At 37.6% G+C, this 24746-nt stretch overlaps 1 protein-coding gene across 3 annotated transcripts in view; it reads right to left on the minus strand.

The window, feature by feature from the left end:
• The window catches only part of LOC150083297 (tektin-4-like), a 164659-nt gene that overhangs the window by 970 nt on the left and 138943 nt on the right, over positions 1-24746 (minus strand). For all 3 annotated transcript variants that reach the window (XM_090377956.1, XM_090377957.1, XM_090377955.1), the window contains exon 7: positions 14018-14172. In XM_090377956.1, the coding sequence (XP_090234082.1) occupies positions 14018-14172 (155 nt within the window). The remainder of the gene's footprint in view (positions 1-14017; positions 14173-24746) is intronic.

Genomic DNA, 24746 nt, shown 5'->3' on the forward strand with positions numbered 1-24746 from the left:
AGAAAACAAAAGTATTAATATTATCAAACAATTACATTAAAATTAAGCACTTTTAAACCACATGAACATATTGCCAAAGCTACAGTGAGTATTCTGTTTGAAAGGAATTACTGTTAACCTGTATGTAAGCAAAAAAAGAAACATGGGAAACAATAAATAAAAATTCACAATTAACAACTGAATTCCTTTATCACTTAATTGTGAATTTTTATTTATTTTTACTCTTTTTGATTGCATACAGGTAACAATGGCTCCTTGAAAACAAAATACTTGCTGTAGTCTTGGCAATATGTTCACATGGTTGAGACGTGTCTAATTTTCATGTAACTATTTTAGAGTTACGTGTCATGATAAAAATGTTTTCTATTATTTTGAAATACAGTTTCATGAAAACTTCAGTAAAAGAAGACTCCAACATCTCAGTGCCCCTGAGGAAGGCTGATAAAAAGTTGATCAGAAGTAACTGGGGGTGGCGGCTTTTAATCTAAAGAATTTGGAGAGGATGAAAGACCTTGATAGTCAAAAATCTTGGATCCAAAGATAGCACTTCAATTTCTGAAGAAGCTAGGTAACATATACTAACTTATATACTTTGCAACAACTTCCCAAGTCACCATTAGGCTCTATGCAATAACCTACTAGGTGGTCTAGGTATAAGGTAGCTGTGATTTGTCACTTAAGTAATTTATAAGTAGTTTCCAAAGTTTATGTATATTTCTTATATTAATTACCTTTGAAATTTTTTTTATCAAGTCTACATAAAAACAAGTACTATTTACTTATGTTTTTATATTGTATAAGACTACTCTATGCCATTATGAGGACACTTGACTTTCAAGTGCCTTCATTGTCTTAAGACTGTTGCATGATTTCCTAATCAAATACTTTATCATGGCTTATTTTGTATACTTCCATTGCTGATTCTCTATATAGCAATTAGTGTTATGAAATAGGAAATTCAATATGTATTGTTAATAATCCTAAATTCCCTGCTATTGCTCTAGTCAAAGTCATCGTGACTCTGGAAGTAATATAACCTAGTTAAGACACAGGTATGGTGAACCTCAGTTCTGTTGCATAAATGCACTGAATAACTTACTTACTGTGATCATATTAATATTAGTCACATAGTGCATGGAAACCAGAGGCATTTACTGTACCAGACAAGAAATAATAATAATAAAATAAAATAAAAAATTATAATGAATAAAAATGAGCAATAAACAATAATAATATAAATATTAAAATATATAAAAAAATAAAAATATAAAATAAATTACTTATATGTTTCTTTCCACATGTAGGTTACTGTCTAACTGACCTTTGAATTTACCAAACCTATCAGCTTCATCTAGTTATAGGGGTAACTTATTCCAGCAATTAACAACTCATTGACTAAAAGAAATCTTCCTGTAATCTAGCCTAAACCTCTTTACCCATAATTTGAATTTATGTCCCTTAGTTCTGGAATTTATAACAATGAAAATGTCATTTTCATTGATTTTACTATCCTTCTAAGAGCCTTATAGATGTCCTCTGTAGGTGCCTGGTTGCCAATCTCTGTAGTCCACATATTCAAAGTCTTTCCTTATAAGGGTGTCCCTTTTGCAGATGTCCCCAAGTAGGTTTGACCCTTCCAAGGAACTCTATGTCTTTCTTTAGGTGTGGTCTCCATAAACTGAACACAGTATTCCAAGTGAAGCTCGACAATTGCCTTATACAGTGAGATTTTATCCTTCCTATCTCTAAAGGCAAATATTCTAAAAATCATTGATAGGACACCATGGGCCTTCCTTGCTGCTCCAATTCATCAGCAACACCAGTTATCTACAACTTTCCCATATCTATCATGTAAGGTCTGATCTAGTTTCTTCTGTTCTTTGTATTCAGATATAATATAAAATACTCTTTATCCTTGTTCTTTACTCTCTTAGTCAGTAATTTCTCATAATGAGCCTTTATCAGCCTAACCCTTTTTGTAGTACTATTACACTGACCAAAAAAAAAAAAAAAAAAATGCCTCTATAACATCTCCATTGTAAGGTACACTAAAACTCTTGTAACTTAATGAATGAACAATTTCAAATATCATACAACAATATATATGCTATCTATAATGTACAACAGATTCTATTTCCTTAAAATGTTTGCCACTCAGTTATACAGGGTGTCTCAAAAATATTGCCACAAACGTTTAGGGGAGGTAGGTAACATCTAAAGGAATGTGAATCGCTTAGGAACCCATAACCAGAAACGTCACCGTAAGTCGGTAGATGGCACTGTTCATCAGTTCACGAGAGGGAAAATTTCAATGTTTTGTTCACGGATGAGGCTTATTTCACTTGGGAAATCTTATTCAATCAGCACAATGCTCATGTGTGGGCTTACGACAACCCACACGGTGTGCGCCCCCATGCGGCACATCGCTTCGCAATAAATGTGTGGGCAGGTACGGTTGGTGACTGCTTAGTCGGCCCATATCTGTTACCATTCCACATGAACTCCGCTAAATATCGAATCTTTCTTTGAACAAGTTCTACCAAGATTACTTGACGATATTCCAGCAAATGTGAGATGCAGCATTTGGTTTCACCATGATGGGGTGCCTGCCCATTATGGTCGGTGTGTTTGTGACCATTTGAACAGGTGTTTTGGGCGTCGATGGATTGGCCATGGCAGACCCGTTGCCTGGCTCCCACACTCACCTGATTTATCAAGCCTTGATTTCTTTCTGTGGGGGGGGGGAGGCCCTCAAATCTATCGTGTATGAATTGCCTGTGAAGACAAAAATGGATCTCATGGCGAGACTCGTCTGCGCTGCTGCTACTGTCAAAGAAACTCCAGGTGTGTTCGACCGTGTCCGCCAATCCATGCTGCGTCGGTGTCACGCATGCATCGCGTCTCGTGGTGGAACCTTCGAGCATCTGTTGTAACATCATGAAATGCATCCATCTCGTACTCCATTGTTAATATTATGTCAAATAAATGTTTGCCACTAATTACTGTCTTGTATCATTTCTGCTTCTTGTCCCTCTGCTATTACTTTCCCATGACGTTTCCGGTTATGGGTTCCTAAGCGATTCACATTCCTTTAGAGCCGACCGGGCTAGCCAAGTGGGTAAAGTACCTGCCCGGCAACCCAAAGGTCGCGGGTTCGATTCCCACCTCAGGCTTGGATCAAAGTACTGCAAAAACCTTGGGAGGTGCAATATGGCCACAGAAGCCGATGCACCAACAACTACCAAATCAAAAAAAAAAAAAAAAAAAAAAACCATTCCTTTAGATGGTACCTACTCCCCTAAACGTTTGTACCAATACTTTTGAGACACCCTGTATAGTCCATTTTGCTTTCTCTCTTAAGCAACCAGCAGTAATCTCCCGTCATGGCAGTATCCAGTGAGACCTTGGTACCACTCTACTTTTCCATTATGGATATGTCCTGATGAAGTTACCCCCCCTTGCTCATCACTTACATCTCCCAAATTTTGAGGGGAATTTCTTCATGCACAACTGCTTTAAATGATCGCCAAGCTGTTAGTTCATGTCCTGTAGCTTTGTTTTAAATACATCATCACTGAGCAGTTCCTTTGAGGCCCAATGGAAATTCCTTCTTTCAGTTTGCATCTGTTAAACAGTTCCCTTAGGTAGCAGAATCCTTATCAAGAGCCTTAACAAAATTCTTCATTAATTCAAGCTTTATATGCAAAGGCGGAAGACAAACCAAACCTGTTTTTTTGGTTAAATTAGTGAAACATATTTTGTATTACTTCTCCATGGTAAAAATTCCTCCTTTTTTTCTCAGTGCTGCACAACAAAATGTTTTTAACAAAATCCTGAAAATAACAATGGGCCATACACAGAACCGGGAGGGGGGAGGTCCACTAATAATATCAGTCCAAGAAGAGCAGCAGCACACACTGATAACAATCACTGTCTGTCTTCTCCCACTCAATCATCCCTTTACCAATAGCATTGACTTTCTCTACTGCTCCAATCTGTACAGCAGTCTTCACTGTAGAAGAGTATCCAAATCTTTTCTGAAAGCTAAATATAATATCAAAATTATTTTTTGCATCCAGTTCCTTTATTACTGCATTACAGTATCCAATCAGATTTGTCTGACAACATCACTGTTTAACAAACACATTGTGACTGCTATATAACTGCATTCCTATCTAGGTGGGCCCCCATTACTTCTTCTTCTTCTTTAATGCTGCCGAATGGCGTTTGCGACTTCGTTTTGATATTGTTCTCTGTCTAGCACTGCGTGTAGAATTTGTGCTGTTGTCATGTGAAGCCAGGTGTTGATGTTATCTAGCCATGCCATTTTCGGTCTGCCTGGGCGTTTCTTGCCTTCGATCTTTCCCTCCAGGATGAGTGGTAGTAGGTGATATTTTTGTTGGTTCCTAGCGATGTGACCTAGGTATTTGCATTTCCTGCTGATGATGGTTTTGAGCAGGTCCCGTTCCGTGTGCATGTCCTGCAGGACCTGTGCATTGGTTATCTTGGCTGTCCACGGAATTTTCAGCATTCTTCGGTAGAGCCACATTTCGAAGGCCTGGAGCTTTTTTGTAGTGGCTGATGTTAGAGTCCAGGTTTCTACACCGTAGAGCAGTATTGGCCAGATGTAGCATTACTAGATGCCATTAATAGATGCCATTATTTTCCCTGGAACAGAAATCAAGCTTACGGGACTGCAATTATTCACTTTACCCTTTGACCCCCCCCTCTAAAAATCACGGAAACATTTGCACGATTCCAGTTCACAGGAACCATCCCAGAAACCAAGGATGCTTTTATAATCATACTAAAGGTTTGCTTATCTTTTTTGCTACTCCCCTTACTATAACTAGCTAGATCTCATCTGTACCAGGTGTCTTATTCACTTTTAGTTTCAATTTCTCTCACAAATTCTTCTCAGTTATCATAAAATCATTTAGCTCCCTATTATAACAGGGAGGCTTTGATTTTATGATTTGATATACTTCTGGCATTCCCTCCCTAAAAATTCCTTATGTGTGAAAGAACATGCAAAATATCAATTCAGTTATTCAGCAAACCGAGCAGGATCATCAACAGTTATACCATTCATATCTAGTGGACAAATGCAATTCATTATTTTCCTTCCAGTTTACATAAGTAAAGAAGTCTTTGCTACTTTTCTTTTCATTCTTTTCCACACACACTTCTTTAAATCTGCCTTAGCTTGCCTAACCCCTTTCATCGACCCCGGGGGCACACATCTGGCGAGTATGGGCTTGGCAAACCCAGGGTCCTGAGTTGGATATCATCATTCTTCTCTTTCTTGGTGATTCCTTTCTACTTACTTTTCTCTCTCTCTCTCTCTCTCTCTCTCTCTCTCTCTCTCTCTCTCTCTCTCTCTCTCTCTCAGGGTAATTCGGGGAATTTTTTTTTTTTTTTTGGCTGGTGCAGCATAAGCCTCAGGCTTCCTTGTACCATATGGCTAATAATAATAATAATAACTTGACTGCAGGCTAGTTTATATCTGCCATAGGTTTCTCTAACCCCTGATAATTTATTTGCACTCCATGTTAATTTTCTTCTCTGCCACTAGCCTCACCAGTTCATTTAACATCTATTTAGGTCTAAGTTTCAAACATTACTTCTCTCTTTCTCTCTCTTGATTGGTATAAAGAGGTTAGTAACTTGCTTCTACAATTACTTTCCTGAATGCTTCACATTTAGAATTTTTTGCTGGTAACATCATCATCTGGTCTTGCTGAAGGAATTTAAAAACTGCCTGAGACCAATGTAGTAATCTTTACAAAAGCAAATTCTCTTCCCTTTACCCTTGTACATCGAAGTGAAAATCCCACATCAATATACTGTGACCATTGTCTCTCCTCCCCCCATCCTACAGTGGTACTTTTATCTGCAGATTCTTAAAGCAAGAAATTCACTGCTGATGATCAGATGAAGAGTACTGCTTTCTCTCACTGCTGCTCTAATATGCTGGTGTAGAAAACAGTCATACAGTAAATCTAGAAGTCCTGCTGTTGTGTGAGTGACTAAACAAGGTTCCAGTCAATATCTGGAAAGGTAAAATCACCTTTATCAACTTATAAGACATTCGGATTTACCGGTCCACTTTGTCTGTACAGTTATTTGTTATACTCATTCTTAGTCATTTAGCCCATGACAAACTCCTACTTTCATTTTTGTTTTTTCAGTAGTTATGTCACACCAAACTGACTCAAAACTGTACTGACCACCATTGTCAACTTGGTGAACTGCCTTAGTTTCTATGTGCTTCTTAACTACGAGCATAACTCCTCCACTGTCTGTCCTTTCAGTTCAAATTGTACTTCTCATATTCAAATTCTGAATCCCCAATATCATATTCAAGTGACACCAAGTCTCTGAAATCCCCACAATATCTGCATTTAATGATCACCAGTACTTCAAAAATCAAAATTTATTTAATATGCTACTAGCATTAGTGTACACACAAATATACATGCATCTGTTTTTACTTTTAGTAACCATGACATAGCCCTTGTATTTGTTTATTCCATGAGGACCCCTAGTAAGCCTTGTAATCCCCAACACCCTGCTCTTCCAGGCTGCTACATGTCCCAATAGGAAAGGTGCAAGAATCCCTTTCACCTCTGCCTGTAGGTGCTGTTAATGTATTAGTCTGTGCAGTGTCTGATTAAGGCACGGGCTAGTAGGGCTCTTGCTGGGGTGCCAAAAACAGAAGAACAATGAAGAGGGGAAAAAAAAAAAAAAAAAAAAAATATATATATATATATATATATATATATATATATCTCTTTATTAAAGGGCTCTGAAAAATCTTTCTGCCTGGGGCACGGAAATACCTTCGTCCGGCGCTGAGTCTGTGTATCCCATACAAGCTAGTAGTTTTCCAACCCACCTAATACCTGCTTTGATAGCATCAGCAAATCTTTTATTTAAGTGTATCCATCCCTGTAAGTACAGGGATGGATACACTTAGCACAAGTATTCATACCCTGTTTGTTGTTGACAGGGTTTCCTATTAACAATCACAGACCAGGCTGTGAAAAATTCTACTCCATGAGCCTAGCACAGGGCCAAATAATTCACAAGGCTCTCGGTTTGTTTTTTTTTTTTTTTTTTTAGGAGCATTAGCAACTAAGGCCATATTGCTCCGGGAATATGGCGGTGGTCATTCCCTGACCTTTCCGCATTCTCCGTATTTGGTGGTGACGGGCTCAAACCCCGGTCTAATCAAGAAGCGTGTGCTTCACAAGGCTCTCATCCCTCATATCATATCTGAGGAGAATTGTAGAGAATTTCATATTTTATCTTAATTTGCAACTTTTTCTTAACATTTCCCAGCCCTTGTTAATTAAATCTTCAGTTCTCCTATTCTTAATATCATTAGTACCAGTGTGTACAACATCACCTTTTGTACCACTTAAGATGATAGCTGCTCTAACATCATCAATATTTTCCTCTGCATACATACCCTGGTCCTATTCTGTCTATCCATTTTACAAAATATATTTCACATTTCCTTGACAATAGAGTCACTCACAATAGCTACTCCCTGTGGGACTGGCACTTTCTCCCATGAAGGAGTTTGTTGTGTTGCCTGATGCACGAGTGTAGTCTACAGTACTGACTGGTGGTGGAGTGCTTGACAAGTCTCTTTTTAATTTTGAGGCATCAACTCTGTTCCTCAGGCACTCATATAAGTCCAACAGAATTCTGAATTGCTGCTTACTTTCTGTACACACTCTGCAATGAAAGCACAGAAAGACATCACCTTTGGCTGTATCATGTCCACTACAGATACAAAAAGGCAACCCCAGGGGCTTACATCTGGTGAGTATGAGCCTTTTTTTTTTAAACACGAGAGGTATTAGAACCTATAGTACTTAGCACAGTGCTTGGGTTGGAGGCTAAGAATATGAAAGAAGATATTTGTTGACATTAGACTTGAACTTCTGTAGACTGTTTGTTATTTGATTTTTAGGAGCATTAGCAACTAAGGCCATATTGCTCTGGGGATATGCGGTGGTATTTCCCTGACCTTTCCGCATCCTCCGTATTTGGTGGTCATGGGCTCAAACCCCGGTCTAATCAAGAAGCAACATTCTTCTTTTGAACAGCCTCAGCACATTTATTGGAAAACCAAAGTTTTGATAAAGGATGAGATTTTAGAGTGGAGTGTAGAATAAAGGATTCCATTCCTACAAGAATAATTTCACTGACACGATCTGAGCAAACGTTGACAGCAGAAGTTTTAAAACAGTAATCCGATCAAGGAAAAGAAAAGAAATCTCGCAGGTCATCCCATTTTGCATTCATGTAATGCCAAACAATACAAGGTTGGGAATAGCCATGAGATAAAGGCTCCACTGGAGAAGAGACAATCACCAAGTTGTGATCTGAGTACCTAAAAGACCACTCACTTCGACCGTGTACTTAGAAGGGTTGTTTGTGAGAAAAAGATCAAGCATGTTGGCTGTACGGTTAGGATTGTCCAGGTATTCTTGTAGGTAAATGAACAATCTGTGTAAGGTCATTAGTAATTGCAAAAGCCTCAGTATCTCGACCAGCTGGGTCAGTGTGACCAAAAGGGAGCTCTAAGTGATTAGTAGAGTTGGGAGAACGGTAGAGACAACATATGAATTTGACACAGTGAGGTAGAGATTTTAAGCCAGAGAAGATCAAAGAGAGGAGATTCCAAATTACCAATTCTCTGACAGGGAATATCGGAATGGACATATGCACAAGTACCACCTCTGAGGTGAAAGGAATCATACAGTGAATAATTTGGGCAACTGAGATGAGCATTAATTGAATTAACCGATAACTGAGATTCTGTCAGAAAAAGTACACGAGGTTTGGCAGACTGCAAGTGGAAATGGACATCGTTGATTTCCATGTATCAATCCATTAGAATTGAGACCATTTATATTTGTGAAATGAACTAGGAAGTGTTTGGGAGGTTTAGATCTTTTTGCAGATAAGCTTACTCTATTAATTTGACAATTCATGGTGTATTAAATAGAAAGAAAAAGTGGGGGAGGGGACATGCTGTATGTCCCCTCCCCCACTATGAAGTAATGAAATTTTTGGATATGGTGTACACATGGTAAACAGCAGTAAACAATCGATACACACAACTATGGGATATTTTTTGAATGGCTTGGTACAAAATTACATTAAATCTACACTAAGGTACTCGGCCCAAAGTTACCATATTTCTTCTCTAAAATATTGCCTTCAAAACAACATCGTTCCGAAGTTTGCCAGGGTGAATTTAAATCAAAAAATTTCAGGCATAAAACAACTAACACTGGCAACATCGCGTAATATTGTTAAGCTTGCCTTAAAATCTCGATATTTGAATAAACAAAAATACCTTTCTCAGGTTAGGAAGCTTCCCGATAAATTAAAAAATGATCTACATCCAAACGATTGATCTGTATTGAAGACCTCCATAGATTTGCGACGGGAAGCACAGGCCTCAGAAATAAAAAAAAAAAAACGGTAATAAATTGCAAACATTATCGGATAGGTCAAGACACATTCATGCGAATTCTAACACAGTGTCGCGGGCTTGCGACCAAGTTCATACGAGTTGGGTGACATCCCCCCACAGACACACAACATGTTACCACAGAATATGTCAGCTAGTTCGCGAACATCCCCCTCACCAATTATCCAACGAACCAACATATCAACATGTTACAAATCTTTCCTTGTGTACACTATCACAGGACCAGATTTCGCTTTTATCCAAAGGACTAAATTATAATTTACCACCTCGAAAACTGCCTAAAAAACAATGTGTAATTGATATTGAATTTGGACTTCATAATGTTCCACAAAAAGATGTATTTATTCAACAAGTTAACCAAGTAGTGAATAACATAAAAGAAACGCGACTTCCTAAATTGAATACACATGACAGTTCAGCTTTACGAGAACTTCGGGGAAATAAGGACATTATTATACAGAGGGCAGATAAAGGAGATACAGTGGTAATACTAGATAAACTTGATTATATTAATAAGTTAGATTCAGTTGTGTCAGATACCTCCACTTATCGTGAAGTAGGCCCGGCACTGTTTATCAATTTGGTCAATCAATACAATAAAACGTTAACCACGTATCGAAAAAACGACTACATTACTATGGTTCAGTTAAAGGAATTGAAGTCCAGAACATACAATATTCCTGCACTTTTCTGTCAGGTAAAATTACACAAGACTGGGTTTCCTATTCTACCTATTGTTTCCTACAGGAACTCGGCATTTTAATCCTTAGCCACACATGTATATAACATTATAAAACCCTTTAGACAGGTAATACAATTTGGGATTAAGAACTACGATACATTATTTAATAAGCTTAAAGACTGTAGACTCGACGACAATGACAATTTATTCTCACTAGATGTTACCTCATTATATACGAATGTAAACGTTGAATACACATTAGATATTATTTGGGATATGTTAAATAAAAACTCGACACCGATTAATTATACGAAGCTACCTATTAAGGAAATTTTTCACTTAATTAAACTGTTAGTTGAAGCTAACTACATAACCTTTCGAGACAAGGTATACAAACAAATTTTTGGATTACCAATGGGTTTGAGCCTGAGTGGCTTAATGTCAGAGATCTATCTCTCAACGATTGAGCAGATACATTTGACACCTTTTCGAACCCATATCACATACTATGGGAGGTATTTAGATGATGTTCTAGTTATTACCGATAGAAATACTATCCAAGACATTTTACATTCGTTTAATAATATTCATTCTAGACTCAAATTTACATTGGAACGGGAGGATACGGATACTAAGTCATTAAACTTTCTAAATTTCACGCTTACCCGGGACTCAAATAAAATACAATTTAGCATCTATCGAAAACCTACAAACACCGGTATGCTTCTACATTATAATAGCTATCACCATTCACCTACAAAAGATCGATTATCTTTAATCAATTTCTTAATGCCTATAAATATTCAACGACGGAATCTGCTTTAGTCTCAGAAAATACAAATATTAACTAGCAGATTCTTAAACAGGGGTTATTCCATTACCACCATAAACCGAATTAGGGTACAAGCTAAGGATAGGATACAAAATACTACACCAATCAACAATAGTAATATCAAAAAATACTTTATTCCCATATGTTGAACAGTGGCACAAACAGCTTAACAGATTCTTTAAAGATACCGAATTTAAAATTGTAGCTAGGCCAATATGGAAGTTACACACTATACTGAACAATCGCTCGGTTCTTTCAGTGTTCGCAAAACAAATTAATGATCTGGTATACAACATTTCTTGCGGTGATTGCGACTTGTCGTATCAGGGTTTGACCCGATTTTCTCTTAATATTCGTGTAAATCAACATGAAGCCTCAGTTCGTGCTTCTCGTTCAGCAGCATCAGAATTAGCCTTTCATGCCATTAACGAAAAACATACTTTTTTATTTAACGAAGCCAAAATACTTAACGTTCAACATAATTATACGCGACTTAATTGCAGAAACCATTGAAATTAAATTACACGAGAATTCGGTTAATGTTCTGTGGCCATATTTGATCTCCGATGCGTGGACCTTTACGTGCATGCGCGAAGACAAATAATCTCTATTTAAGTATCAGGTTTAACCCGATTTGGTAATTTTCATTCCTGTGATCACGACATATGGTTGAAAAGCGTTGTCAGCTTCAGGAAGGAAAATCGTTTTGAATATTTTCGTTAGATTCTTTTAATTGCATTAATTTGAATTTTAATTGTTTTAAATTGATTTGAATTGTGTTAAATTGATTATTTAATTATTTATATTTTACTCTAATGTACCGGTAAGTTGTCGATTTTTTCGTTTTTTCCGCTTTAATTTCTGGAGGGTATCATACAGAAGTGTTCTACGCACTATATTGAGGTAAACTCCTCTTATTATTTTACTAACACATGGTAAGAATATACCGAGATCCTTGAGATAGTGTGGCCTCGACAATTACCGCCCCCCCCGCATACACACTACTCGGACTCCCTCCAGTCGCTATCTTGCAGAGTAGAGGTAGCAAAGAGTTACCAATAGGTTCAGTCCGGTGTACTACCTAGCTGGTGCAGCATAAGTCTCCAGCTTCCTTGCACCATATGGCTAATAATAATAATTACTACAAAGAGGCAACAATTAACACACATTACATGTCAGTCTGATTTATAAGAGAACCATCATCAACAGTTATCTCCCAAGCCAAAGTATTCCTGCTGCTTTGAACTTTTTGCTTTGCTGTTCTTATTGGAGGTACGAATAGTTATAATTTACAGATATAAATATGACAGATATGGTGTTCCAATAAATGAACTAAAAATATGAAAAGCATAAATATTCTAAAACAAAGATGTATATCATTCAGTATATAAATAAACATAGTCAGGTTAGCCTGGCCATTTCAGTACTACAAGCCATATATGAAGTATGGCATAAAGTTCCCAAGACTGGTACAATAAATAAAAAAGAATGCAAAGTAAAGGAGCTCAAAAATAGTTTTATTTTTACACCATTCAAAAACTTTCTGACAAGAGTCAGCAAAGATGTCCAAAGAAATGATGTTTAATTTAGTGGTTAAGTTTTTCTTTATGTCCTCAACATTCTGAAATCTCTTTCCTTTGAGTGCAGGTTTCACTTTGGGAAAGAGGAAGAAGTCGACTGGTGCTATATTGGGAGAGTAGAGTGGATGGTTGATCTGTACAATGCCATGTTTCATCAGAAATGTCTTCAGTGTGGACCACTGTCATGAAACAACTAGCTGTCGTGCTCTCTCTCTCTCTCTCTCTCTCTCTCTCTCTCTCTCTCTCTCTCTCTCTCTCTCTCTCTCTCTCTCAAAATTGCAACCTTACCCAGGAAATGCACCTCAACAGTTTCTTTGATGATATAGAGCTTCACAGAATATGTAACATTGACTCTCTCCTCTTCAGGTACAGATTCCTTATGAATCATACCCTGTTTGTTGAAAAACATGATGCGCATCATCTTGATTTGACTTCTATAAATGAAACTTTTTCAGCATTAGTGATGATACTGAAGTCCACCACATGCTCTGATGCTTTGTCCCTGGGTCATACTGAAACACCCAAAGACTCATCTCCAGTGACACAGTTGAGGAAATTAGGATTATCTTGACAAGTCTGGATGAAATCTTTGCATGGTGACACTTTGTTGCTTCTGCATATCCACGAGGCTGTGCAGTACAAATTTTGCACAAACCTTTCTTTTCCACAAATCTTCATGTGGAATTTGACAAATCTGTCTCCTTATTCACATCCAACTTTTCATCCATCATTCTGAGGATCAAACCCTTGTCTACTGCCACAATTTCCTGAACTTTTGCAACTCAGTCTTTATTTCAAGAGGTTCAGAGATGCCCACTTCTTGGGTGGGCAGCTCTGCAAACATCCTCACATCTGTCGTTGAACTGCTTACACCATTCAAACACACCACTTATACCACTAAAACAGTTTTTAACATTTCATGTTTCTGTTGCAGATTTTTCCAATTTAAGGCAAAATTTGATAATTGTTTTTTGCTCCACTGCAAAATTGTGCACGGAATGTTAACACCATTAATGAAACTGGTTGTTACTTGCAATCTGTCAGCCTATTGGACAATCTCGGCACCATCAGTTGGAGAAATTTAGAACTACAACATTCCACTTCTGTTTATTTTAACTCATTGAACATGACTGCAAGAGCACCAGTCCAGGAACTTCATTGCCACACCTCATATTTCCTCTGAATGTAACACATGCTACACACACAGCTTGGCATTAAAGCCTACTTATTTAATTTATTTTATTGCATTTCCTAAATATTTATATAATATTTTCTATATTTTAGAAAGAATTACAATTTAGAAAATATAATATTCCCTAAATTTTAGAAAGATATCCAAAGCCAGTAATGCATAGACCATGGTGTTCCTATGTTCGAACCATCCTGTCACATAATATTAATGATACCTGTGATGAGCTGGATCCCTACAAAGTTCAACATTGGGCCTTTGATTACGTAAATGAAGACGTGTTTGTGAAACTTTTATAGCTGGTTCTTTCTCCATGATTGCTAATTTTAAATCGTTAATTGTTTTTTCTGCTTGTGCAATATCCTCTATCACCTGAAAGAAAAAAAAGATATCCATATTAAATGAAAATTTGTGTTAACATACACTGAATGGTACTTTATTAAGGTATGCCTACCTAATATCGAGAAGGTTCCTCCCCCCACTCAGCACTCAAAAACAGTCTGGATTCACTGTGGCACAGACTCAACAAGATTTTAAAGTGTGGTATGGGGATGCTAGTCCATGATGACTTACTCTCTTTCCACAATTGTACTAAACTGGATGGTTATGGATATTTATCATCCAGTTTAGTACAATTCCAAAGAGCTCATTCCACCTCTAATACATGTGCTCAATTAGTTGAGATCTGGTGACGGGAAGCTCCCACAGTAGGCCAAATTCACCCTTGCATTTCTGGTTGGTTGATTGGGGATTTTTTTGGTGCATCGGCATCTATGGTCATAGCGTGCCATATATACGGTAATGCATTTCTGGAACCAGTCCTTTACCAGCTTGCACTGTTGACACCTAGTAGATGGATCTATGGACTCATGCTGTTTTCACCATATTCTGGTATTCCTATCAGCATGAAACAGCAGGAGTCAGGCAACAATTTTCCAACCCTCCACTGTAAAGTGCTGGTGTTCCTGAGTCCAGTGTAACTGCACCTATTTGTTTTTTTCTCACAGAAGTGGAACATGGTTTGGTTGTTGCCTGTGATATCCCATCTGTCACAAGGCATGACAAGTTGTGCAGGTTAAGAAAAAGAGATTCTAATCTCATATGTCTCAGTAGTTACTACTGTTATAATTTGACCGACTGTAGTCTTTCTTTTCTATTACCCTGCACAAGTCTCGTCAGCCTCTGTTGACTCCTTGCATCAGTGAGCTGTTTCTGAACATAGGATCACTGGCTGGATGAACCCTGGGGGCTCACGTCTGGTGAGCCTCAGGATTCCTTGCACCATATGGCTATTAATAATAATAATAATATTATTATTATTATTATTTGGTAATTGGACCAATCTCAATACACACCAGAAACAGCTGTATATGAAAAACAACAGCTAGGTCACAGTTTCTACGATACGCATATCAGTGTCTTGTGACTACCATTTCACATTCAAAATCACTTAAATCTTTTGTCATGCCCACTTTTGTTGTGAATTGCATGCATGCACAACTTCCCTATATACTATCCAACTGCTTTGTATGACAAGGTTTGAGTACACACAATGCTGTTACTGAAGGAACACTATCTCATGAAAAGGGCAATGTACCTAATAAAGTGGCCAGTCAGGGTATTATTTGTATTAACACTGAAAAACACATTTCAAATATAAATGAGAAATATAAATAATTAACATTCATAAGCTACAAGTTCATTAAAAAAATATACACGAGAGAGAGAGAGAGAGAGAGAGAGAGAGAGAGAGAGAGAGAGAGAGAGAGAGAGAGAGAGATGTTTGGTAATATGTTACTTTTCAACATAGTTCCCTTTAGAGTCAATACACTTTTGCCATCCTGCTGCAATGTGTTGACTCCAGCTGTAAAGAAAAAGTTTTCTCTTGGGCCTCCAGGAATTTGTCAGTGGGAAAATTGATGTCAGCCAGGTATTTTTTCAAATTAGAAAATAGGTGAAAGTTCTATGGTGCCAGATTTAATGAATATGGGGGATGGTCCAAGATTTCAAAGCTGCACTCATGCAGTGCAGCCATAGCAATGACAAATTGTGAATAGGCACATTGTCCTGGTGGAACAAGACTCCTTTACTGTGTTTTCCCTTGGTGTTTGTCTTTGATGTTTTCAAGCAAATGCCTCGCAATGCCTGCATAATATTCCCGTGACTGTCTGGCCTTTCTGAAGGTAATCCACTAGCAACACTCCATCAGCATTCCAAAAATACTCAAGGCCATCAGCTGCCACCGCAGAAGGAATCAACTTGGCTTTCTTAGAAGGGGAGAAGTGCTGTTTTGTGGATTGCTCCTTTGTCTCTGGCCAGAAGTGATGGAGTCATGTCTCATCCATGGTCACAAACCTTGCAAGGAAATCTGCTGGATCTGTTTGAAAATGATGCAAATGTTCACTTGACTTGACAAATCTTGCACATTTCTGACCTGCTGTCAACAACATTGGAACACATTGTGTAGACACTTTTTTCATAGCAAGAACCTCTGTTGTTACGTGGTACATATATTCAGATGAGATGCCGGCAATGTACAGAACTGTCACTCGTCGATCATTCATCATCACCAGAGATCATGCACATTGTCAACTTCTGGAGTGATGGGCATTTCAGGTCTTCCCGCAGTGTGAGTCATCTTCCAAGCTTTCTCCCCTCTTTCAAATTTTGCTGCCCATTTCTTAACCACAGAATAGGAAGGGGCATCCTCCACAATGCTGCAACTATGTCCTCATGAATCTCTTTAGTATTAGTCCCTTTTTTTCTAAATATTGGATGACTGTATGGTGACAGATTTTGTCCATCTTTCCTCATTCATGCAACTTTGTTGACTTCAGGACCTATAATTTAAAAAAAAAAAAAAAAAAAAGTTATTGCATGAAAGATATTACTGCTTGAAACTCAATAGGTTACTATTTGAAGTGTTATGCATTAAGTACAAAATATTTTAACATTGTACTACTACCTTTTCATAATCAAGTCACAAACTTTTTTGAACCCCTCACCCCTTATAATTTGGATCCATAACATACTATTTGAGACCATAATCTCAAGGAATGAAAGCACTTAACTACAATGGAAGACTATTTTTATTGACATCTTGAACTGATTTTTGTAAATCAAGTAAATGGCCTCATTAACTGGTAAACAATTGCAAAAATGGAACCAATATAAATTGAATATTGCAGAGATATTTTGTGAGTACAATGCTAGTACAAAGTGTTATGCATTAAGTACAAAAATGACTGGCTCAGTATTAATTAATACTAGTTAACTAACTTAATTCAATATAATTTAAATCTATTAATAGCCAACTAGCAAACAAAAATAAATTGATAAACATACCTGTGTTTCTACTTCAAGTTCTCTTTGCTAAATGAATTTGCTCTGTTTCCATGAGATTACCCATAATCCTCATGTAGCCAAATAAATTCACCCATGATATTTCTGAATTTAGATTTCAGTGTGTGGGGGGGGGGGGTTGACTTCTGCTCTCTGGGGTAACCCTTCTTACTAGTGGGTTCTAGTACAGCACTTGGGGAAGAGCTTTTTTGAGCTGAGAATCTGTTATTTTCCATGGCTTTGTGCTAAAAAAGTGAGATATTAAGTATATGGACTTAGCTGCAGCTTAAATTATTTTGTAATGAGTTTATGTAAGCTGTTTAATCCCACTTGTCAGTGGGATTTCAGAAAAACTAATCTACTTCTTTTTTTTTTGTTAGTTGTTGGCACATCGGCTTCTGTGGCCATAATGCACCTCCCAAAGTTTTTTCATTTACTCTGTTCCAAGCCCAAGGCGGGATTCGAACCCACGACCTTTGGGTTGCCAGGCAGGTACTTTACCCAGCCGGTACTAATCTACTACTGAAATCCCACCACAGTGGGTATGTCCAAGTATGGAGTATGAGGGACAATCAGAAAATATTTACCCTCACCCAGAAATATTTGAGTTAGGGATTTGAAACTTGGCTGGCAATTTCATTCTTTTCTATTTAGCTACCTTCTAGAGCCATGTTTTCCCACCTGGGGAAAGGCTCTTTCAGATGCTTGAAGAGAACTCCTCAAAATGAGGAGTTCTGGTTTATTAATTACCTCTTTATTAGTCAGATATGGAACGCATAATGATTTCTTCATCTAGGGGGAAGAATGAGCCAAGAATCTGTTATTCTCAGAAAATAATAAACTTAGAATAACTTCAGACTAACAATCTTTGAAGGTGAGATCGCGAGAATAAGGTAAGGTGGGTGCTGCAGACCTTCAAAACCACATCTGATTGAAAAGTTCAATGTGAGAGCAGGAGCATTGTCAACTAAGAGGTGGATACCTTTGGATGGCTTCCCACATATCTTTAACTCTATAGCCTTTCTCAATTTTTCCAGAAGGTTCCTGTAGTACTCCCCTCTGATGTTGTTGCCTTTTGAGAGGCAATCTGTAAGGATGATATCTTTAAGGTCTGAGAAGATTGACAACATGATCCTGTTGGCAGACAATTTAACCATGTCATTTTTGGGGGTTGGTGAAGATAAAAAAAAGCACTCAAACCTACCTATGCTGGTATAATTATGTTAATTTCCAAATTGAAAATATATACACAATGGAGTCAAACGTTTCATGATATTTTCTCACCACTTCTTCAGTGACAGCTGTCTTTCCAATATCACCATCGCAAAAGGCAACTTTTGTTATGGTGATTGCAGAACTTAAGCGAAACAGCAACCCTTTGTTCCATTCACCAATCTCATTACCCTTCTCTGTACTCGTTCCAGCAGCTCTACACCCTTCCTAAAATTAGGCCTCCAGTCCTGTATACTGTACCCAAATTTGGCTTAACGATTGCCTTATACAAGGGAAAAATCACCTCCTTATCCCTGCTGGGAGTCATTATGAAACAAGTAAATACATTACATGGGCTGTGTTAGTGTTACTAAGATTAAGAAAAGGTGCATGTATATTTGCATTTACACCAATGCTAGGAATAAATCAAATTTATTTACACCAATGTAAATAAATTTGATCAATTTGAGGTGCTGGTCAAAATATCAATGCCAGATATTGTTGGCATATCAGAGACATGGTGTCACACAGATATAAGGAATGCAGGATTTGAATTTGGGGAGCACAATGTCTACAGAAAGGATAGACAGGATAGGAAAGGAGGAGGGGGTTATGCTGTTGTTAAAACATAAAATCTAAGCAAGTGCATCCAGTTGACATGGATGGACTGTGCAATATTGAGTCAGTTTGGCGTGACACAAGCACTGGGAAAGCAAAATTGAAAGTAGGAGTTGTTATAGGCCTAATGACTCTGATGAGTACAATGAACAGCTGTACACAGACAGAGTGGGCCAGTAAATCAGATTGTATTATAATGTGGAATTTTAACTTCTCAGATATTGACTGGAACTTGTGGGTTGGTCACCCACACACTAGCAAGGCTTTTGTGAATTTATTGGAAGATTGTTTTCTACAGCAGAGGGAGCAACCATAGGCAGTAAAAGTCTTGATCTGATTATGAGCAGTGATTCTTCATGCATTAAGAATCTGCAGATAAAGGAATCACTAGGTGGCAATAATTACGTGTGCTGATGTGGCATTTACTCAAAGATTTAAATACCATCAGGGATAAAGGGAAGGGTTTTTGCTTTCGTAAAGGTGACTACAGTGGTCTCAGATAGTTTTTGAAATGTATACAGTGGGACCAACTGATGATGTTACTAATGCAAATTTTAAATGGGAAGCATTCAAAGAATTAATCTTGGCAACTACTAGGCTTATCTTGCCAACTAAAAATATTGTTCAAGGTTTAGGCCTATATGGAGGTCAGATTTACTAAGGAGACTCGTGGCAGAGGAGAAAACTGCATGGGATGCATATAAACTATTATCTTGAAACAGGCCTCTGAGGTTGGGAAAACCTGTGTCACAATAATAAATTCGTACACCAACTGTTTAAATTGAATTAAGAAAATTAATTTTAATACTGTAAAATAAAATATAGTACAAATAATCTATTTACAATAAATATACAACTTAAAATGGATTAAAATAGATATATAAAACATTTAAAATATATGATAAAAGTGCTAAAACTAGACTAGCTTTTGGAAGCATCCACTTCCTTTCTCAACAGTGAATTAAAACTTACACAACACATCCTTAAATAGCAGGCTCACAGCACTTCTACACATGGTTCGACCGGCGCATGGGCGGTACTCCCATGCGTATTAGAACCGGAAGTGGCTCGAGAGTGCGGAAAGCAAAACCATTCATCCATTGACTGGGTGCATGGCTTCTGGAACCGCAAGTGGCTCGAGAGCTTGCGAATCTGTTAATCAGACAATAATACCATTACAGAGACAGGGGTATGCATCCCCTCTTTGAGGCTGTGGTCCTTAGTACAGATGAATGGTTTTGCTTTCCATGATCCCGAGCCACTTCCAGTTCTAATACGCATGGGAGTACCGCCCATATGCCGGTCGAACCATGTGTAGAAGTGCCGTGAGCCTGCTATTTAAGGATGTGTTGTGTAAGTTTTAATTCACCGTTGAGAAAGGAAGTGGATGCTTCCGAAAGCTACAGTCTAGTTTTAGCGCTTTTATCATATATTTTAAATGTTTTATATATTTATTTTAATCCATTTTAAGTTGTATATTTATTGTAAATAGATTATTTGTACTATATTTTATTTTAGTGTTAAAATTAATTTCTTAATTCAATTTAAATGGTTGGTGTACGAGTTTATTATTGTGAAATATAAACTATCAGGTGACACAGAAGCCTATGGTAGATATAAGCTGGTCTGTAATCAAGTCACAAAGGAGGTTAGGCAGGCGAAGGCAGACTACTAGAAATTCTTGGAAAAATATGCAAAGAAAAACAACAAAGAATTCTTTACTTATGTAAACTCTAGAAGGAAGGGTGATTGAGTATTTTGCTTCTACATTTCCACATGAAGAGATTCAGGGAGGGAAATTCCAGAAGTTTATCAAACTCTTGCAGGGAGCTAAATGATTTTGTAATAACTGAGAACAAAGTAGAGGAGAAATTGTTGAAGTTAAACATGAAAAAGCACCTGGGGTGGAAGAGATCTATTCAGTTATATTAAAGAAGGCAGCAAAGGAAGTAAGCAAACCCTTAGCTATATTTATGACAGCTTCCTTGGATTCAGGGGAGGTCCCATGGACTGGAGATGTGCAAATGTGTCCCAAATTCACAAAGGTTGACAAGAGTAATTACAGACCTGTTAGTTTAAATTCTGTTCCAGGGAAATTAATGGAGGCACTGGTTAAAGAAGCACTGCAGGATCATCTCGACAAGACTGCAGTTATAGTTCAGACACAGCATGGATTTAAGGGGAAGTCTTGTCTGACCAGTTTGATTGGATACTTATGTAATCACAAAGGAACTGGATGCAAAAAATTATTTTGATATCATATAATTGGATTTTAGGAAAGCTTTTGATATTGTTGCACATGTAAAACTACTGTACAAATTGGAACAGTATGGCACTGAGGGCAAGTTACTGTTGTGAAAGAATGGATGGATGTTTGAGTGGGAAAAGACTGGTTTTCAATGGACACTGCTCTTCATGGACTAATGATATTAATGGAGTCCCCCAGGGTTCGGTGTTGAGCCCACTGTTGTTTTGTATTTTTATCAATTATATATTGATGAAGGTATATCAGGCTTAGTATCGAAGTTTGCAGATGATACTAAGGTTGGCAGGATTGTTAATAACAGTGTGCTACTCCAACTGGATCTAGAATAGTTGGGCAGATAGGCTGAGAAATTTAATATTGACAAATGCAACATACTGCATATGGATAGCAGTAACCCCAGAGAAGTGTCCAAACTGTGTGGTACTACACTCAGGGGAGTGGAGAATGAAAAAGACCTGTTGGTAATGGTGCAGTCAAATATGAAGTTTTCTAAGCAGTGAAGACAGGCTGCCAAAGTAGCTCATGGTGTCTTGTCAGTGATATTCAGGAATTTTTCTAGTATTAGGTATTATATTGGGTATATAGAATATTTGGGGGGGAATGAAAATGACCACTGTCTCATACTGAACAATTTAAAAATGAAATTCGGAACACCATGGTAGATTCAAGAAGTTAGAAATAGTTAAAGAAAATAACAAATATAAAAACAAATTTTGACAAATAAATCTAATAAACCCTTATTGGAATATAAAAAAAAAAGTGCAAAGGGCTAAAATGTATGAGAAAGAGGCTAAACAAAAACCTTGGGAAGGATTTCAGGAAGATATGGGGGAAAAAATAAATTAGCAATATCAACATTTAGTTAAAAATCTTAGATGAGTGGACCATAACTAAGGATCAAAAATGATAATAATGGATTTAAAACAGAAGAGGATATTAGCATTAGTAGAGGCATTTGATGCAAGAAAGCAAGCTTATGCAGCATCAGCCAAAAAAAAAAAAAAACCCACTTCCACTTCACCCCTCTGTTTGTTCAAAATACCTGTCCAGCTGAGCCTTAAACTTATTTAGGCTATCAACCTCCACCACAAGGGATGGACGTCTGTTCCACCAACCAACCACCCGCTGGCTAAAGGCAAATTTCCGCACGTCTATCCTACATCTGTCTTTCCTCAATTTGAATTTATGCCCTCTCAGGTGATTTTTCTGAGCTAGAGGAAGAATCCCATCAGCATTGAGCATGTTCAAACCATTCAAGGCTTTATACACCTCTTTGATGATATTGATGATGGTATATCAAGCTTAATGTCCAAGTTTGCAGATGATACAAAGGTTGGCAGGGTTGTCAAGGACACTACTGGCACTATGCTGCTGCAACAGGATCTGGAAAGGTTGAGCAGATGGGCTGAGAGGTGGCAAATGAAGTTTAACATTGACAAATGTAAAGTACTACACATGGGAAACAGCAACCCCAGAGCAACGTATCAACTCTGTTGTACTACACAGACAGTGGTAGAGAATGAAAGGGACTTGGGGGTGGTTGTGCAGGCAGATATGAAGTTCTCTGAGCAGTGCAGACGGGCTGAAGAGTAGCTCATGGAGTATTGTCAATGATATACAGGAATTTTTCCAGCAGGGATAAGGAGGTGATTATTCCATTGTATAAGGCAATGGTCAGGCCACACCTAGAGTACTGTATACAGGTCTGGAGGCCTCATTTCAAGAAGGATGTAGAGCTGCTGGAACGAGTACAGAGAAGGGCAACGAGACTAGTGAATGGAACAAAGGGGTGCTCTTACGAAGAAAGGCTTAAGTTTTGCAAATTACAGTGTCTGGAGACTAGGCACCAGCGAGGTGATCTGATAGAGGTGTATAAAGCCTTGAATGGTTTAAGCATGCTCAATGCTGATGGGATTCTTCCTCTAGCTCAGAAAAATCACCTGAGAGGGCATAAATTCAAATTGAGGAAAGACAGATGTAGGATAGACGTGCGGAAATTTGCCTTTAGCCAGCGGGTGGTTGGTTGGTGGAACAGACTGCCATCCCTTGTGGTGGAGGTTGATAGCCTAAATAAGTTTAAGGCTCAGCTGGACAGGTATTTTGAACGAACAGAGGGGTGAAGTGGAATGATGCTGCATAAGCTTGCTTTCTTGCATCAAATGCCTCTACTAATGCTAATGTTACAAATCATAAAATGCTGTACATGAAGTTTGTTGGGGTTAATCTCAGTGCGTTATACTGTGCTGTACATGTATTTCGTATCTACAAGACCAAAGTTGGACTTATATACAAAAGACTTAGAGAGTTTTTCATTTACGTACAAAAGGTACATGAAAAAAAAAAAAAAAAACTGGCTAAGTATGTAAGTTGAGGAGTGCCTATACATTGTACTCCCCATATTCAAATTCACCATTCCTTATATGAGTATCACCATGTCTCTGATATCCCAACAATGTCTGCATTGATGTCTTGATCAGCACTTAAAATTCATCAAATTTATTTGCTATGCTCCAGGCATTGGTGTACCTGCAAGTATAATACAGGTCATGTATTTACTTGTTCCCACATTAGCAGTTTTCTAACCCACCTAATAGCATCAGCCTTGATAGCATCAGCAAATATTCTTGCATCCTTTTAATTTAAGTTTATTCTGTTCCTATAGAAGCAATCTCTCCTGTTAACAAGAACAGACCACACTGAGAAAAAATTTCATCCCACGAGCTTTGCACAACCTCTCCAAGGCTGAACTGATTGACAATGCTCTCATCATATAATCCCTCCTATCATTTCTGGGCAGAATTGCAAAAAATTTCAAATTTAACCCTAACTAATGACTTTTTTTCAACACTGCTCTGTACTTATTAAGCAGGTGCACTGATCTACTCTTAATATCATTAGTACCAATATGTGAAATAATATCAATTTTTGTACCCTTATAAGATATCTGCCTCTACAATGTTATCAACTTTTTTCCCTGACAGACATACCCTGGTCCTATTCCACCTATCCTTTTTTGCACAATATATTTCCTGTTTTCCTGACAATAGTCACTGACAATTAGCTGCGATGGGATGAGCACATTCTGCTTTGGGAGTTGCCACTGCATTGCCTGATGCTCAAATGGTGCTGAGGGCTTGATTTCCCCCCCCCCCCAAATTAAATTCAAGCTCTAACTATAAGCATTATAGGTGAGATTATAGGAGGCTATTTTGATGAAAAATAGACCCAATTGGGAGGCTATTTTTCATAAAAATTTCGTAGATAACATTGATTTTTCAACTTTTATTTATTATTATTTTTTTAATGTTATGAAGTAATGCTTTATATACAAGTTTAAAACAGGAATACAAAATGCACTATGCTTGTTTTTTAGTACCTTCACCCTTTCTTTGCATGCGTTTAAAAAAAAGGATGAAAATTTTTTTAAAATATTTATTTAAAGTACAGATATCTTGGGTATTACTGTATAGACATGTTATTGCTTCTTGACAGAACATATCTAAAGAAT

This window comes from Mastigoproctus giganteus, chromosome 7 (genome assembly GCF_048544385.1).
Source record: "Mastigoproctus giganteus isolate SK-2022 chromosome 7, ASM4854438v1, whole genome shotgun sequence".
NCBI classification, from domain to species: Eukaryota; Metazoa; Arthropoda; class Arachnida; order Uropygi; family Thelyphonidae; genus Mastigoproctus; species Mastigoproctus giganteus.